Source organism: Chinchilla lanigera, unplaced genomic scaffold, assembly GCF_000276665.1.
Source record: "Chinchilla lanigera isolate Chin_1 unplaced genomic scaffold, ChiLan1.0 scaffold00039, whole genome shotgun sequence".
NCBI lineage: Eukaryota > Metazoa > Chordata > Mammalia > Rodentia > Chinchillidae > Chinchilla > Chinchilla lanigera.
Genome location: NW_004955440.1, coordinates 13,926,515 through 13,941,971, shown reverse-complemented (window position 1 = coordinate 13,941,971; position 15,457 = coordinate 13,926,515). Strand labels below are relative to the sequence as shown.

Genomic DNA, 15,457 nt, shown 5'->3' with positions numbered 1-15,457 from the left:
TCCTACTTAATTTGAAAGTTTGTTTTGGCCTTACATCAGATGAATCCACTAAACAGGGTAGACTCCATCTCAGCATGGCAGAATAAGGGAAGTCCCTGAAAGGAGCATTTAAAAGAATTACATCTACTTTTCCTCAAAAGAAATGCCTCCAAGTACTGCAGTTAATTCAACTAGTTATTAATTACCTTATCTTCAGATGTTTATAACATTTGGGTCAATGGAATTAAAGTTAAAAATGTGAAATTAAGTGTTTTGCAGTTTACATACAAATAGAGGATGTAGATTTTCTTTAAAAGTAAAGTATGCAAATAAAGTGATAGCTTTCAAAAGCAGTTTGAATCAGACCACTAAAACTACAGAGGTTCATTTGGAAGGCAGAGTATAGATTAACCCTTTGAGGTATGATGTCAAAGAAAAGCCAAGTACGGTTTTTAAAAATAACTGAAATTTTGTGGAAAAAATTTTTCATCAGTTATTTTTGTCCCGGATGATTTTTTTGTTTTTTTAGTTTTCCTAAGTGTTCCAATTTTACAATATCAACTTTATAAATGACTTCCTAAAAGCCAGAGATTACAGAAGTCGGGACTGTAGTTTGCCTATTATAGTTACCTACTGAACTTACTAAGTTTCTTCTGTATTGAAATCTGAAGACTGTGGAAAAGTGTAAATCTTACTTATATTGCATTGTTTTACTATGCTGTGTTCATCTATACTTCCACAGATATTTGGCCCTCTTTATGATTTATAAAATATATAATAACAAGAAACCTTTTAAAATACTAGGAGTGGAGCCTGCTGTGGTGGTGCATGCCTGTAATCCCAGCATTCGGGAGGCTGAGGCAGGAGGATCGTTGTGAGTTGGAGACCAGCCTGGGCTACAAAGTGAGCTCAAGGCCAGCCTGAACTGCATAGTGAGACCCTGTCTCAAAAAGATGAAAAAGGAAAAAGAAAAAAAAAAATACAAAGAATGGAAACTTTAACTGGCATGATGGATTTCTTGAACACATGAAATTTCATTCCAGTACACTAGAATGTCTTCCTGAAAAAGGAGTCTTTCTGTGGGAGAAAGAAATGCTTACATAGTAAAGAAGAAAGAGTATGTCATGTAGATGATACTTTTAAAAAGTATTTCAATATTTCTTGTTCCTGTATGGCTCTGCCCTCTCTGAATTCACTCTCCTTTCGTCTCCCTTCTCTTCCATGCCGAGTGTGCCTCGGCTTCTATTAAATCCGTACTCAGTGGAGCCTCTTGGTTCATTTAGATACTGCTTTCCCAGCATCCTGTTGGTCTGCAGATTTCTAACACTGTTAGCCTTTTCTCAGACTAGATCTCAGTTTAGTTTTACACAGTGGGTTCCACCCTGGATCACCAGTTCCCTCTTGTCACTACTGTCTTGGATTATTTTCCAGTCTGTGTTATCTTCCTTACTTCTGTCTCTTTAAATACTGATAAATACTGCTGTTCCAAAGCCTACTCCTTGACACATTTCACTCTTCACAGAGCCCCTTCCTCCATAGTTCACCTTGATTCTGTCTTCTGTTCTCAGATTCCTCTTTCTCCTCGTCAGTTGGTTCTCCGTCACATTGTCTTCTTGCTGTTTGCTGTTCTCACTTTTCTTTACAGCACTGGTGAAGCCATGCCCTCCCCTTTGGGATGGATGCATGGATTTGCCTCCAACGAAGTTTTCTTCCCTTTGTCTCTGCGTGCCGCCCCTTTGTAAATCATTGCGACCTAGGGGCGGAGGCCCCTCTGCCGCGCCGCGCCCTTCATCGCTCTCACTTCGGGCTCTTCCCTCTGCGCTTCTCCCTGTCCAGACACCTTCTTAGCATACTTATTTTCAAGAACACTAGTGTGCGTTCACCGTTAGGTGTTGCACTGCACTTTGTTCCTCCTACTAGTGTAACTGGATAGTTTCCCCTTGGTAGCATTAGAAATTTTGGAGTAGCAAGAATTGTTTCATTCTTGTATTCAGGTTAACCTAAAGGGCGAAGGAAATCAGTAGACTGAAAATTCGGCTTTGATTTTACTGTTCTTTAGATCAATTAGTATCTATTTAATATGAATAAACATCAGATAGAGTTAATAAAGTGTACTGGCCACTTACGATAAACAATTATATTTAGGTTTTAAACTGTATTCCTTAATTTTTTTTTTCTTTAGGGTCTCTCAGAAGATAAAAGTGTACGAGAAATTCTCCTGAAGCATTTTAATGTCAGCAAAAACCTGAGGTCATTACACATGCTACTGGTTTGTACTTTTTAATTAATTTATTTTTAACTGATACATAAAAATTGTACATAGAAATGGGCATCTTGTGGTGTATTGATACAGGTATACATTGGCTAATGTTTAAATCATATCTGTGTCATGTATAATTTTTTGATGGAAACTTTCAAAACTATTGTAGCTTTGTGAAAGGTAAAGTATATTGTATGTAGTCATGCTTCAGTGGAATAGCACACCAAAGTGGATTGCTGCTGTGTAACTGTATCTTGGTACCTGCTGATGGTTCCAACATGTTGTGTCATTAATATTTCTTGTTTTTTGTTTTTGTTTTTTTGGTTTTTTTTGGTTTTTCTCCGGTACTGGAAACCGAACTCACGACCTTGCGCTTGCCAGGCAGGCGCTTTGCCGCTGAGCTAAATCCCCAGCCCCGTCATTAATATTTCTGTGTTGATCTCATATTTTGCGATATTGGTGAATTTATTCATTTCATTAATAGAGTCTTCAGATTTTTAATGCAGTCATATTAGATTTTTTTTTTCCTTTTCCAGTCTGTGAGCCTTTTCTTTCCTGCCTTTCCCTAGTTACTGAACGTGCCACCACCACGTTAAATACAGTTGTGTGCTTCGACCTCCTTTGTTCCCAGTCTTAAAAGGAAGGCGTTCAGTTTTTACTTCACGTGTGTTGTTAACGCTAAGGTTCTTTTTTTAACAAGCTCATTATTAAGTTCAGGTTACTGCTGAAGAGTATTAGGAATTGGTCTTAGATTTTGTCAAATGCTGAGCCAACTGATCATACAGTTTTTCTTTAGATATTAATATGTTGGAGTGCATTGGGGTTTTTGTTTTGTTCTGTTTTGTGTATGCCTTGCAGACATAGACTAACTCTCATCTGGCCATGAGTGCAGTTACTTAGCTGTTCTGAAAATTAAGGAGCCCCTTCAGAGGCGTTATTTGGCCTTAGCCCGGTATTTCTAGACAATTTTCTCAAGCAAATACTTTTCAAAGAGGAAACAGTTTCAGTTCCGTGAGTTTTGTGGTCAGTTTCAAAACGATAGCAAGCACCGTTTACTGACTGGCACATCCACCAGGCAGCGCTGTTCTGACCCTGCGGTATGTCTGAACTGCGTGGTGACCCTGTTTTTCTCAAGTGTTTTATCCTTGTGCTTTAAAGAAGCTGAGTCTCCCAGAGGCTACAAGACTTGGGCACAGCTAGTTGATGGCAGAGCCAGAGCGCAGCCAAAGGCGGTCTGGCTGCAGCCGGCTTTTGTCCTACTGTACTGTATGGTTGTGCCACATTTATTCACCAGTACTCCTTTTAAACGTGTCGTTACTTTGGTCCCCTCCTGCCCATCAAAAATACACTGCCATTCTTAGCAGCATGCTAATACGCAGCAGTCTGTGGCCTCAATTTTCAGCATATATATATATTAGAATTGACACTTTAACATGGACAGATTCTCAGGTGTCCAGTGGAAAGTGAGCTGTGAGAGCACAGTGCAGTATTTGCACAAAACTTGGATATGGCTTTGTCGTGTCCCAGGAACACCTGCATATGCAGTAGAGTGGAAGAAGTATAAAGATAGATGTGGTCGTTCCGTGCGGTGTCAGCTAGCACCCAGTCAGCAGAGGAGACCAGCTTTAACCCGATAAAACTACAGTTCTTAATGTGGTAAAGTGGGCATGGATACCTGATTCTCTTTTGCCTTTTTGTACATGAAGAAATACTTCATAATGAAAGGGAGGGAGTGACTGCTGTCTAGATCCCACCCAGTAGGAGGCTGAGCTGCAAGGGCTGCCGTGCAGTCTCTTCTGGACTAAAGCAGTTTCGCCTTGACAAGGTGGAGGCGAGTTTCTAGTATAACATGGCACTTCCCTATACTAAGTAATAAATTCTTATTTTTTGAAATTCAAATTTAGCCTGGTATTGTGCACTGTCTGCTAAAGCTTAAATAACTAAAGGTAATTTGTAATGAAAAATACAGTAAACAAAGGAAAAACTTGATATTTGAGTGGGAACCTTAGTCCGGGAACTTTGTTAGTTTTGGGAAAACTAAATGAAAAGTACATGAGAGATCATCTTGGCTTTCAAGGAGTTATTTCTACAGATACAAATTTGATTTTTGGTTTTCTTTTCTTTCTTTATGTACAAACATAAACTAATTCTGCCTTCTCCTACTTTTGCTGGTTGATTGGTCCAAAAGTTAATACAAGGCACAGATTGGCTTTTTTGGTTTTATCTGGAGTTTTGAATAATGCTCTTATTGTTAGTTCTCCTCGTCCTACCCTTGAAATACTCTTTTTGAAGAAAAAATAAATGTGATGCAGGCGGGAAGTGGTAGAGAAAGCAACAAAACCTTTTCTGATTTACATTTGTGAAATTATGTGACATACAAATTGAAACTGTAATTGAAAGAGCTAAATTTTAGGATATCTTTACCAAGCATTTCTCTCCCATAATAATAGACTCTACAAATTAAGAAACTTTGCTCAGTAGTCATGTCCAAAATGCCCACGTAAGTAAGTGTTTTTCTGGTCTACATCTCCATAGATGCTCGCTTTAAATCGAGTGACTGCATCACACCCCTTGGTCACTGCCGCGGATCTGACGGAGGCAGCCCAGCTTTGCAGCATGGATTCTAAAGCAAACGTTGTGCACGGTGAGAATCTGCTTGATGAGTCATTATCCCTTTTGATAATCTAATGAGCATTTTCTCCCTGAGGAAAATATTGCACTCCAAATTTTGGATATAATTTCCTGAAGATTTTTGACTCTGAATAAAGGACCTACCTGTGTGATTGGAAATAAAATAATCATAGCTTCTGCTGTTGTTTGCAGTGAGCGCCTGATAATCCCTGTAGCATACCCGAAGCTTAGAAAGGCCCTTATTTTGCAGATACTGAAAAGTAAACTTAGAGGTTGAATTTTACTTTTCTGTAGATATTGGCGTTTACGACACATTTGAGTCTGTAGGAATCTCAACCTCCGTCCTTCAAAACCATAACCTTGTCGTTCCTCCTCGAGGGACAGTTATTTCTTACAGTTATCTCACACTAGTCAGTCTTGGGGTCCCTAAAGTACACTTCATAGCGTGTTTTCTTTTACTGCAGGACTGTCAGTCTTGGAAATTTGCCTCATAATAGCCATGAAACATTTAAATGACATCTACGAAGAGGAGCCCTTTAACTTTCAGATGGTGTATAACGGTGAGACTTCGGTGGGGCTCCTTTCTGACTCTTCTCTCTTGCTTACTTGAGGGTCTTACTGTCACTGCTCTCTCTCCAGAGTTTCAGAAGTTTGTTCAAAGGAAAGCGCATTCTGTGTATGCCTTTGAGAAGCCTGTGGTCCTGAAGGTAAGGTCTGCCACACCATGATTTTTTGAAGACAAGTACATTTTTTAGCTCCAACTTCATTATATAAACCAAGGTTTAACTTTAATTAAGTTTTAAACTTTAACTGTTTATGTTTGGAATTTTTTCCAGACCAAAAATATCCAAAAATAAAATGTTCCATTAGTTCTGAAGAAAGCAGCAAGTTTTTGTGGTTTCTGGGGGTTACAGTGCCCTCTGCTGTCTGTGCTTAGCACTTGCACCCTGCGAAGCGCTCCTGCTGTATTCATTGCAGCCTAATACTGCAAGGGACATAACCACCTTGCCTCTTTCCGACCCAGGAATTGGGTTTATGATCTCCGCGGTAAGTGGGGAAAAAATACAAACTAGTCATCAGATTAAAACAGGCGGACTCCCATTGGCTAATGAGGCCACAGAGAGAAAGTTGTATTGGGCAGGTAGGTAAGGTATCAGTTTCAAACTTGAGGACTGTTTCAGGACACCATTGTCCATGCAAAGGGTAACGTGAACCACAGTATGTACTCGGAGATGTCCCAGCAGCTATGCAAACTTTTAAAAGCATTAACTTTACTGTTCACCAAAATTTTTTTTAAAATTTATAAATCAAACTATGATTATTTTGCATTCTCTTCTCAATCCTTCAAAGTTGGTATGCATTTACAATAGTTATACACACCCCTTTACTAAGTATTTATTGGAAATACTTGTTTTGATTCATTAAATTTATAGCTGAAAAAATAGGTTTATACATTTTAGTTGTTCTAAACATACCATTTTTACATATGGACCAAATACCATGTTCTTAAGTTTCCATAAAATTACAAGCCGAGCCTCACCTCCCGTGCGCTTGGTTGCTCGGCGTGAGCAGTGAAACTGAAGGCGCTTACAAGGCAGACACATGAAGCAGCGGGCCCGAGGCCTGTGGCACCCGATATAAGCCCTCGGAGTCACTTTCATTTCTTACAGCAATTTGAAAATGAGCACAGCGCACTGCCACTTGTTCAAAGAGACAGTGAAGGTGCTTGGCCTAGGGGAGCTTAGGTTCTCCCTCGCAGCTCCGTGTCTGTCCGGTAACCATGGTTTGCGGGACTTACGGAAGTAAAAAGATGACCTCAGCATTAAATTCTTACAGTTTGCAGCTGATCTTGTCTCCATTTTAAATAAGGACGTATTTTACTGTCTGGAAATACTTTAAATCTCAGTTTTGTCCAGTCCCACTATTTTCTCATTTTCAAAAATAGTTTCAGAATTTTTACAGTACATAGAGAATATATTCCAGTGGTATTTTACAGTGAGTTCCAAGAATAGACTGCTCAGGACTGTATTCAGTGTGTCACTACTTAGTGGTTAATGTGAACAAAATTCTGTGGGTTTTTTTCATTCCCTAATCATATACTTTCAGCAATCAAAAATGAGAAAAGACCAGAACACGTGGCTGTGGGGGTCAGAGAAAGCAGTCAAGCAGGGAGCTTGCTGACGGGAGTGACAGTCTCGGTCCGTCTTTAAAGTAGGAGCCTGGTGCGTAGGCCTGCTGTGCTCCGGGGTTTTCCTGCCACTTGGTTACTGCTGTGTTAGACTTCTACACAGCAAACTCTTACAGAGGTAGAAACAGATTGCCAGAGTAATTAGAAAGTCTTACAGGCGTCTTGGGTTTGCATAGAGACACTGGACACCTGGTCACTGTGGGTGGAAAGGCTGCGGTAGTTAGCTCAGCGTTAGAACAGGTGCTGGGCCCTGGAACCCTTCTCCAGGGGGCTCCCCTCGAGCACCCGTGCACACGCAGGAGGAACGAGAACGTGAGGTTGGAAGCAAAACCACATCATGAAGGCCGAATTAAAACTCCCCTTGTTTACACTCAACAGTACAGGATCAGGGATCGTGAATTTATATTCTCTTACCTGATGACTAACACGGCTTTACGTGGTCGATGAGAGTTGTCTCACACTGTTGATTTGGGTTCCTTTTGTTTTGCTGGCAGTCTTTTCCACAGACCACCAAAACTTTTAAGTATTCTCTAGATTTGGTCACTTTGTTCTCCTATTCACTCTATTTTTTAATCTTTCAGGCTTTTGAACACCTACAACAGTTAGAATTAATAAAGCCCGTGGAAAGAACTTCAGTAAATTCACAGAGGGAGTACCAGCTGATGAGACTGCTCTTGGATAACACGCAGATCATGAATGCGCTGCAGAAGTACCCCAACTGCCCCACGGACGTTAGACAGTGGGCGACGTCCTCGCTGAGCTGGCTGTGAGCCCGCTTCACCGGTTTCAGACGTCGTTCACCGACAGCCTGCAAGCTGTTGTCCTCTGCAAGACGTCACTGTATTATTCTGTGTCTGTGAACATTTACTGCACGAGACGCTGCGGCACGTGTGTCTTGGCCGTGTCTCACCTGTGACTCACAGCAGCTGCGCGATTTATCATTCCAGTCCACTGTGCTGCAGGTAGCAGTTCAGAAGAATAAAATGCGAGTATTTTAGAGATTGAGCCATTTTTAAAATACTTGTATATGTGTGGTGCATTTGAAGGGTTCGTTTCAGCCAAGCGGCCACTTACGTTTTCAGACCCTACCGTAGGCAGTACGCAAACAGCAGTGCCCTCTGGTTCTCATGCGGGTGCTTCGGTTTTGCTTTCCTTCGCGCATGCACGTTTTTGTGGCTTGGGAGACTGATCAGCTTAGACAGAGCGTGGGTCCTGTGAGAGAGGCAGGCCAGGGAGCGTGAGCATCCCTACCCTTCTCAGGTGGTGCTTACACCCTCTGTACCAGAATGAATCCCTCGTGGGAGTTTTAAAAAGTGTAGATTCTTGAGCCTTCTCTAGTCCAAACAGAATTTGCCTTAACGTGTACTTTCAGAAATTCCTACAAAGCCACTCCCACAAACAGTGAGTGTTTGGCAGTGTCTGCTGAATATCTGTATAAAAAAGTCCGTCCTTAAGAATATAGAAATGTCAGTCAAAGCATCACCTTAAAAATTAAAGGATTTACAAACCCAACTATATGTTCAAAATGAAATCTAACCTTCACTCAGTGACCTCAGTTAATTCAAGAGTACCTGACCTCATATTGTATCAGAGGACGTTCACAAAAGACAGAGGCCTTGTCTTTTTGTAATAAATAACCCACTTGTTCAGAAGCCCTCTGTGCTTATGTAGCATTACTTACAGATTAGAGAACTAACACCATCGTGCCAGTGTCCAGAATCACAGTTAGAATGAATGGCCCTGGAATGCAGCTCAGCTTTGGATTTTTTGCTTTTGCAGTGCTGAGGATTGAACCTAGGGTGTTGTACATACGAGGCAAGTGCTGTACCACTAAGCTACCTCCCCAGCCCTCAGCTTAGCTGTAACTGACACCAAGCCCGTGCTATTAAGAACTAAAGTGCAAGGTGTTCCTTGCCAAGTATTTTTAAAAATGTACTCTAAAGAATTTATCTGGCCTTTAAGCAGTTTTGGAAATACAGTGGTGTATGATTTGTGTGCACGAAGCGGCTCTTCAGTAGGACCAGCCTATTATTTTGCATACCTAGCCTTTCCTTCACCACAAAAACCTTAAGCCTTGTTACAAGTCTCCAGATCACTGTTGTTTGTACAGACTAGCAGTGTCTCGTTAAGGCTCAGGCTTATATCCTAGTTTTCTATCCTAGTCCACACATTCCTACAGGCTGTTTTGTCAAAATGGCTAACCTGATTTAGAAGGCACAAGTCATTTCATTAGGTTCTTACTCTTTAAAGTGGATCGTACTTTCCTAACATAATTCAGAAATTGTTTTTAAATGGAAAGTTATAGCTGTAATGTTAAAATCCTTCCTCCTCCTAGTTAGTAATGCGATGCTACCATGTTACGATGCCACTTAAAAGCTGAGCGTCCTAATGCACTTCTTTGACTACATAAGAAGTACAGGGGCTGGGGGTTTAGCTCAGCGGCAAAAGCGCTTGCCTGGCAAGCGCAAGGTCGTGAGTTCGGTTCCTGGTACCGGAGAAAAACCAAAAAAAAAAAAAAAAAGAGTGAGAAGTACAGAAGATCCATCAAGTAGGTTTAAATATTTAAAAGCTAAGAGGAAAGGTGGGTTTACCTTTTCAGGGATTGTAATAGGAAAGCTATAAAACAAATTAGGACAATAGGTTAACAAAAATGATACAGTGAAGTGTATGCCTACATCTAAAGGCATTTTTGTGTGCAGTAAAGTGAGAATTAGCTCCTAACAGAAGCTAAAATGTATTCACAAAATTTCTTAACTTCATCACATAAATTACATAAACTATATTAGTAAAATAAAAACCCAACCTGAAAAGCCCTGGTAAATTGTGAGAAATAATTAAATTTATATGCATGGCTTAAAGGTTCTTTATTGCTACGCAATAAAATACGGCAAAAACAAAAACAAGCTCCCGTGGGTTATCAGGCTGATAAGGAAATACAGTCAGGAGTGCTGTTTCCGTGTAGTTTTTACTTGAGCTCCCTCCCAAGTGGCCCACGAAACACTGGGATCTTGTTAAAAAGACCTGTCCAGTTGACGTGTGTGCCTGTGGCTGAGAAATTAAAATCTTCGTTGTCGAATCTGAAGCTTATTGTGTCATAACTCTATGTAGAATCAAGATTGCACAGAACGTGCTGCACAAAAGCAGTCTTTTCAGTACAGATTGCATGGGCGTTCTACCAAGTTTGCTTTTTCATCTGGTTTAGAAGGGTACACATTCTTTGAAACCACCATAAATAAGCCAAGTGCTACCTTTCCATCCCCACTGCCCCACTCCTGAAAATACAGAATCCACCGGCGTGAAATGTGACCCAGCGCCAAGAAGCCTCCGGCTTCCCGATACTGGCGGAACCAACATATACCTGGGCAGCGACACATCCTGCTTAGACAACGGAGCGCGGAGGCGTCCTAAGGAACAAAGCTCCCTTCTTTTGCCACTGTCCCCATCCTTGTAGATCTCAAGATGGGAGCCTCACAGGTTACAAAGCTACCACTCCCCTCTAAGAAGAACATGTACCTAAAAAAAACTGCATATGCAAATCATACCATATTCATTTTTTATTTAACTTGGGGATGGAATGGGGATAGCATACATTGTATTTATACAGTATTTAACAATCACTTATCCAAGGTGGGGTCTCATGGGTTTTTTTGTTTTTTTTTTTTGTTTTTTTTTTTTAGCTTTCTGTTAAATACTTGCAGAAAAAAAATAGCAAGTACGATTTGACAGTAGTACAACAATCTATGCCCAAAACACTGACAGGAAATACAGAGTAAAGCTAAAATAACTGCTTACCAATATCTTGAGAGGTAACAAATAGGATATGGGTTGAGACTGCATAAAAAATGTACTGCTGGTTGAATATCTGAGGTAAATGATGTTCAATCAAGATGCTACTTGTATCATTTTGCCCATAAATTGTAAATAATTTTATGCACATTATACCAAATGTTCCTAAAAAGTAATTTTTCAAAAAAGTAAAAAAGAGAAACTGGAAAATACCTGTGATGAAGCATTTTTTAAAAAAATAGTAATCAGTTTATTCCACTAAACTGCCATCTGGCCAGTGGTTTTCCCGACCACTTGCATTTTAGGTAAATGTAACTTACTCAGGAGTGAGCAGGGGGTGGAAGAGACTTTTCAGAATTTTGTGATAAGATTATTTTTAAATCCCAAAGAAGTCGGGTTTTCTCCTGATTGTATTTTCAAAATATCACATAAAAGATAGTACAAGTTCATGGGACCAACCACTGTGAGGCACAGTCTCTTCTGGAATTCACAAGGTACCTGTAATAAACATTCAAACAAGAATCACACATCACATGCTAAAAACTTCCTAGCATCTAAATACGTAGAAGATCTGTGCAGGGCATGGACTTTGAATAAAGCCGAACTAGTTAATCCATCAGTCCTGTGGCAGTTGATCGTAAAGCATCTCGTAACATGGGAGATCTGGGCAAGGTAGAAAATGTAAGAGCAGCAGTTCTGATGGGTATCAGCAAGGCGAAGTACAAGACAGGTCATGAGGAGCACCATACACATGAGGAAAAGTTGCCCGGGTCTGTTTCCCCGAAACAAAGAAATCACCGTTCTGCTCAGTCTTTGATCTTTTCTCCAGTAGCCCTAGCTCAGACTTCGAGTTAACCTGCCCACTCTGCACTGACTGTAAACCAAATACTAAGATGCCCTGCAAAAGAAAGTTTTAACAAGACTAGGTATCAGAACAGGTAGTCACTGGAACATTATTTTACTGCTTAGAAAAGACTTCTCTATTAATGAAGTTCTCAAAAGGATACAAGTTTTTAAATTGGTTAGCCAGAGTTAAGTACAATACCCAGGATTTCTAAAAATGTTTCTTAATATGAAGACAAAACATTTTATACCGTGAATAACTGGTCTTAGAAAACTTTTCTCTAGTGCTCTCAGCCAAACGTTCACCATAACGTCCCTCATTTATTTTTGTTTCAATTTTTAAGAGGGTTAAGTGTTTATTACAGGTAGAAATCTGTCTGCAGGAGATTAACAATCTTCCTGTACACACATTCTCTATTTTGCCCTGGATTAGTTTCCAAAGGGAAGCAACACTCAATCAAGAAATAGAGGAACTGAGTACTTCTTGAAATAAAAGTGCGAAACACTGAAATGGAAATTCTCAGGACTACAACAAGACCTTGGGTACATACACGACCAAGAGCACAAACGCTTCTGTGTGGTATGCGGCACGCAGACAAGAATGCTATTTCTTCTCATTTACCTCCCTGCTTGGAGTCTGTTGACCTATGTATTGTTTATAAATAACAATTCTTCCCAGAGACGAAGTACATATTATATGTACAGTGTAGTGTACTGTGGGGTTAAATCACCATTTGAATACAACACGTTCGCAGTGAGCGCTTGATAGTGACATAAATTACGAAATTAACGCATGGATTTTCAAATGACCTGACAAGAAAGTATAAAGTATAATACTAGCTATTGACTGGTGAGTAATGTAAAAATCCAGGAAGTTAACGTCTTACTGTACTTTGGCCTGCATAAATTTGAGGAAGAATCCAGTTATATTCTCATGCAATACTGTTTTAAAAAGCACTTTGGCAGCCACCGTCAATTCCATTTTCTTAGCAGGGATAAGGCATGAACTGTCCTAAATGAATATCGAAGTCGCTTGTGAAAGCAATTTGGGGAAGAAACCAGGCTGTGTTTCCTGTATCGACATTGCATATTTGAAACTGTCACTTTAACTTGTTACCCTGACTTGTCTGAAAGCAGTAACATCTGAATCTGTGCTTAAAGGTTAAGTCACTATGCTACGATAATTCTTTACAAAGCCCAGGCATCAAATACTACTCTCACAAGATGGCACCAGGCGAAGTAGAGTGATAAAAGTTACAAATCTCAACACAGGCAGTGAGGAATTCTGGGTGAACACTTCCTGAGGTGACCCTAAAACAGTGATAAAGAATGTCCCGCACACTGTTCGGTGAAAAGAAATACACTAAAATTTTACATATATAAATAGGAAAAAAGTATTTAAAAAGATAAAATGAAGAGCTTTCCAGTGTCACAGCTCACTTAAAAAACTGAAATCATGCTTTAAGTTTTTAAATATTCCCCAAACACAGCACGTCTAAAAAGAAGTAAGTATGCAATATTTTGAGATCTGCATATAAGATGAAGCTTTAAAAACACGTAGATACGGGGGAAACTACACCGTATGCTTTTGCATTTCACAAAAGCACGTCTCCTTGAACCACAGCCGGCACAAGGAGAGCCGGACACTGCCGCGCGAACGGCCACTGACTGGGCACTGAGCGCAGCTCGCCCTTTCTCTTAAATAACACAGTGGATGTGTAATACCTTGTTACAAAACACGGATCGATTTATTCAAATTCATTAGTGTTTTCAGTTTCGTAATTTAGCAAGCGTGGAACTGAGGTATACCTTGTTGGGAGGGAGGTGAAAGTAACGCTTGGAAGCCTCTTCACTGCACCCCACTTCGATGACTTCGTTTATGGACACAGAACAGCAGCACACTAAACATTCACAAGCTGTGTCATATTGGCATTACAATAGTAATTTATAGAAACAACAACAGCAAATGCAATAAAAACAAGTTACCCTTTTAAAATCTGAAATGAAAAGTTTTTGATTTAAAAAAAAATAGCAGTAGTTCATTTAAGGAATTAGTGTCTTCTGACAGACATTAAGAAATCTGATGTCAGCTCTCACACTCGATTAGCCAGGTCCAAAAGATCCTCGATTTGGAAAGGGCCACATTCTTCATGTACACAGTTTTCCAAAGTTTCTCTACAGAGTCTGCAAGGTTCCTGTCGGTCTCGCGTCCTTCACGTGTGCGCCGCAGGCAATGCAGGAGGTCTCCCGGCGCCACACTCCCACCAAGGGGCTGCTTCCTGCGGTTCCCAGGAGGCGTCCCACCCATCTCACAGCGAAGGTACACTACGCAGTTTCGTTAGCTCAGCAGCTCCAGTTCAGAGTCCCATCTCAGTGTGTGCAGATGGTGCAACCATCATAGACTAGATTCTTTGGGAGGAAAGTCAACATTGGTCACCATCGTGACCACTGTTACAATGTCCTCTGTGGTAATGATATTTGTGAGTCTTTGCATCTGCGTAATTCTTTCACCTACACATCCAGCTGATAACCTGGCTTCTGCATCGTGATCCCAACATTCTTCTATCGTTTCACAAAGCATTGCCATTCCCTAAGAGGAGAAAAACGTAGTCAAACACCTCAGCACGTTTTGTGGTCAAAGAAGTTTCAAGATTAGCCAACTTCCACGTTATCTGTCAACATTCACTCGAGGATCAGGAGTGCAGGACTCAAGAAAAGTGCAAAGGGCACTTTTTACGCAGTGGAGACTTGCAACAGAAGTTTTTAATTCCGAAAATGCCTGTGCGTTCCTCCACAATCATTTCAATGTAAAGCTTGGCCTGGACTCAAAGCCAGCGCTAACGGTAAGGATACCACTGCTTTTCAGTTTTACTTAGTATCACCATTTCTACCTAACAGCTAACTACAGGACTGCAGGGCCATCCTTTAGGATTCTCTACCTGATTTGATCATGTTTCTGGTTGTACTTAGACCAAAAGTACCAGGACAATACGCTATCCTCTACCTACCTCTAATTTTAAAAATTCGTAACTTCGTAGTCTTCTAAACCAAAATCACAAGGCTAAAGCAAATTCCTCTGGAGAGGAGAAAACCTGGTGCTTAGTTTAAAAATGGCATCGTGCTGGAAGGAGGTGATCCGCAAGGCTGCCAGGCTATGCAGAGGCTCGGCACCAGGCGTCTCTCCGCAGAAAGCTTTCCAAGCCAGACACCCATGTGCACAGCACCCTCGAGGGAGGAGCCCTGACTCCACACTCTCCCGGGTGGGTATACAAAGCCCCAGTTCTCCGGCCTCCAGCAGAGGACAGAGTAACCTGCACGACGATCGCCTGCCCAGGAGTGGGCACAGAATGACTCATTCCTCTAAAACACGTGAGACTGGAGCTTGAAACACAAAGCTCACAGCATAACTTACAGCATGCTTCTGCCAATAATCTCTTAAAACGGGCCGCTTTTTTTTATGCACAACAACTTCCTGCATGTCTTCAAGAGATGGGTGCTGGCCAATTTCCTCTTCAAATGGCAACATGTACTCATCTACAGGTCCTGAGATGGAAAAATGGAACAAAGTCATTTTAATTAAAACCGTCCTGACTTCCCAACTGTATAAACTTTCTAGAATATACCATTTTGCCTTTTTCCAACTCTATATGCTATAAGGACACAAAAGAAACAGACTCAGTTACACTTTATACCGAAGGAGATGAGACCCTATCAGAAATCAAGGGTTTATGACTTGGCACGTAACGCGGTTCGGACTGCTTGGGAGCTTT

At 40.8% G+C, this 15,457-nt stretch overlaps 2 protein-coding genes across 7 annotated transcripts in view; one reads left to right on the top strand and one right to left on the bottom strand.

The window, feature by feature from the left end:
* Orc4 (origin recognition complex, subunit 4) overlaps positions 1-8,076 on the top strand; it is a 72,913-nt gene extending 64,837 nt beyond the window's left edge. For 3 of the 6 annotated variants that reach the window (XM_013517451.1, XM_013517450.1, XM_013517452.1), the window contains 5 exons: positions 2,162-2,248; positions 4,775-4,883; positions 5,335-5,430; positions 5,510-5,577; positions 7,640-8,076. In XM_013517451.1, the coding sequence (XP_013372905.1) occupies positions 2,162-2,248; positions 4,775-4,883; positions 5,335-5,430; positions 5,510-5,577; positions 7,640-7,828 (549 nt within the window). In that variant the 3' untranslated portion in view covers positions 7,829-8,076. Of the gene's footprint in view, positions 1-2,161; positions 2,249-4,774; positions 4,884-5,334; positions 5,431-5,509; positions 5,578-5,706; positions 5,918-6,976; positions 7,093-7,639 lie in introns of those variants that run through there. The other 3 variants (XR_001235255.1, XR_001235256.1, XM_005390792.2) reach the window with 3 other exon arrangements.
* A 2,521-nt stretch (positions 8,077-10,597) lies between these two features.
* The window catches only part of Acvr2a (activin A receptor, type IIA), a gene marked incomplete at its 5' end in the record, with an annotated part of 81,449 nt that continues 76,589 nt past the window's right edge, over positions 10,598-15,457 (bottom strand). Inside the window, 2 exon segments of the mRNA XM_005390789.2 lie at positions 10,598-14,277; positions 15,100-15,230. Coding sequence (XP_005390846.1) covers positions 14,083-14,277; positions 15,100-15,230 — 326 coding nt within the window. The 3' untranslated portion in view covers positions 10,598-14,082.